This window comes from Penaeus monodon, chromosome 6, assembly GCF_015228065.2.
Source record: "Penaeus monodon isolate SGIC_2016 chromosome 6, NSTDA_Pmon_1, whole genome shotgun sequence".
Classification (NCBI taxonomy): Eukaryota; Metazoa; Arthropoda; class Malacostraca; order Decapoda; family Penaeidae; genus Penaeus; species Penaeus monodon.
In genome coordinates, this window is record NC_051391.1 from 9312745 (window position 1) to 9315244 (window position 2500).

A 2500-nucleotide genomic window follows, 5' to 3' on the forward strand; every position below is an offset into this window, starting at 1 on the left:
TGCAGATCACAGCTAGGAGTAACACATACATGAAGTACACAGAAAACCATGACAGCCTGGAAAGAAAAATAATGATAAAACTATTAGATACATAACAACTTAATAATATTCTTCATATTTCATGGGAAAATCCAAGCAACTTTCTGCCCAAAAGCTTTTCATTTTTATTGGATATCTAGTGTTGCTAAGGAATTAATTTCAGTGACATGATACCAGTAGTCAATGCTTTGGTTAATCTCATCCATAAGGATAATTATCGCTAAAAAAGTTTTTATGCCATTTCCATCCTAAGAATTATTCAGCAAAAATATATTCTCATTAAATAGGAAGCCTTTATTCTCACCTACCAACCTCAGAAATATCTGATATCCAAATAATTTCCCAATATAACTTTCAACACAGATATCTAGAAAAAAATCTGTTATCATCATAACATCATTATACCACATACAATCCATTTTTTTTACATGTCAAGAAGTGATAGATACTATAACTTACAAGAATGGAATTACTTCCTTCCTGTATTTATTTATATATTATGATTTTTTTTTGTCTCTCGGGTCTGGTTTCAAGATGTTCTACCCCGACCCCCAAGCCCTTATACACAAGACGCACTGGCTCGCTGACCTCAGATTTCTCAAAACCGCTGAAGAAAATGGACGCTTGCTACAACTTTCAGAAAAAATTGCATCTGGTAAATTATTTTTCATTTCTGTGTTTGATACACATCAAAGATTGATAACATTTAAAGTTATCATGCGTAAGTACGTTCCGTCTCTTGGGGGATTTCGTTTTAAGAAGGTGAAGTGAAGTGAAATGAAGTGAAAAGTGTTGTGCTAAGCATGTGTTTTTGCAACCACAACTGCAGGTGAGAAACACTAGGACCTTGACAGGATGGGGGTTTGGTCAAGCGCAGACAGATACATTTTCATTTTCATGCTCTATCAAAAAGATATTTCAGAGTCATATGAAAATAAGGCCTAAGCCCTGTCGGTCTCTCCTTGGGTTCCCAAAACTCTTCCTTTAACTCTAACAACTGATGCATCAGACTGGGGTTGGGGCTACCAGTTATCAAGAGGTCACCAAGGTTCGGGATTTTGGAGAAAATCAATGTAAAGGAACTACAAGTGGTTATCAGGGCACTGCATCTGGGAAACTCTTTCCTAGATATGTCAATTCAAGTTCTGTCAGACAATGTTGCAAATGATTATTGTATAAACAAATAAGGCTCCTCCATTTCAAAGACTCCTAAAAGCATCAGAGATTCTATTTTGTATTGTGAAGCAATGTTGACTTCATCTAATTGTGTCTCACCTAGAAGGGAGAAAAAATCAGTGGGTAGATACATTATCATGTCAGACTATATCCTCAGTAAAGTGGGTTCTGGATCAGGAAGTGTTTCTGGAGCTCACACAAAAATATGGTTATCCCCAGATCGATCCTTTAGCGTCCCACTCCAATCACAGAATCGAGAGATATTTGACAAGATCAGAGATGACTGCAGAAGGAGGTCCAGTTGGAGGTCCAATATACCCGTTTCCCCCTCCACTAACATCAATAATACTACAGGTGATCAATCACCTGAGGTCTTACAAAGGCAAAGTTTTACTGATTGCCCCTCTGTGGGAAACACAACCATGGACAGCATATCTTCTTCACTGGTGTCCTCATCCACTACACTGTCAGAGAAGGTACTTCAGGAAACTCTGATGGCCCATGTTACAGAATACTTGCATCAACACGTATGGAGTTTCATAAAGCCTTAAGCAAAAATTTCCAGCCTTTGCAAGTAGAGGACTTCGACCTTCTACCATTAGACAGTATCAATCAGCATGGTTAAAATTCCAAAAATTATTCAGAGAGACAAGACCTAAGTCTATATTCCCAAATATATTTATTCAAGTTGCTTCCTATTTATTCCATTCACCACCTACTATTTCTTGCCATATAGCAACAATCACAGATCCACTAAGATATGCCTTTGCAATAGAAAAGGATGAAAGATCCATGGAAATGCTTCGTAAATCATTCTTCCAAAGGCGATCTTAAACTCATAATAATATTCCATCATGGTCTCTACAGAAAGTTCAAGATCTCCTCTCATCACATCAGTATTCTGAAGATTTATCACAAAGCAATATTCCTTGTTGCTCTTGCCATAAGTTTGCGTGTTTCTCAACTGGCAGCCTCTCATGCTCTCCTTCTCTGACACAGTTTGGTCCAAATAATTCATGTCTCATTTACTCCTCATCTTCATTTTCTAGCAAAAAAATGAAAGGCAAGGTCATGTTTTTCCATCATGGTTAGAAAATGATTCTTCTCATGTTTTATGCCCAGTAGCAGCTTTGAAATTTTATATAGAAGCAACCCAAGCAGATTTTAATGAGGCACTATAGTTACGGCCGGGGCCGCGGTGGCCGAATGGTTAGAGCGTCGGACTCAGGACTGTCACGACGGCAATTTGAGTTCGAGGGTTCGAGTCACCGGCCGTCGCGTTGTT

The 2500-nt window shown here is 38.3% G+C and overlaps 1 protein-coding gene across 2 annotated transcripts in view; it reads right to left on the reverse strand.

The window, feature by feature from the left end:
* LOC119574186 (ATP-binding cassette sub-family A member 5-like) overlaps positions 1-2500 on the reverse strand; it is a 32427-nt gene that overhangs the window by 19758 nt on the left and 10169 nt on the right. For both annotated transcript variants that reach the window (XM_037921290.1, XM_037921289.1), the window contains exon 8: positions 1-56. This exon is cut by the window's left edge and continues 131 nt beyond it. In XM_037921290.1, coding sequence (XP_037777218.1) covers positions 1-56 — 56 coding nt within the window. The remainder of the gene's footprint in view (positions 57-2500) is intronic.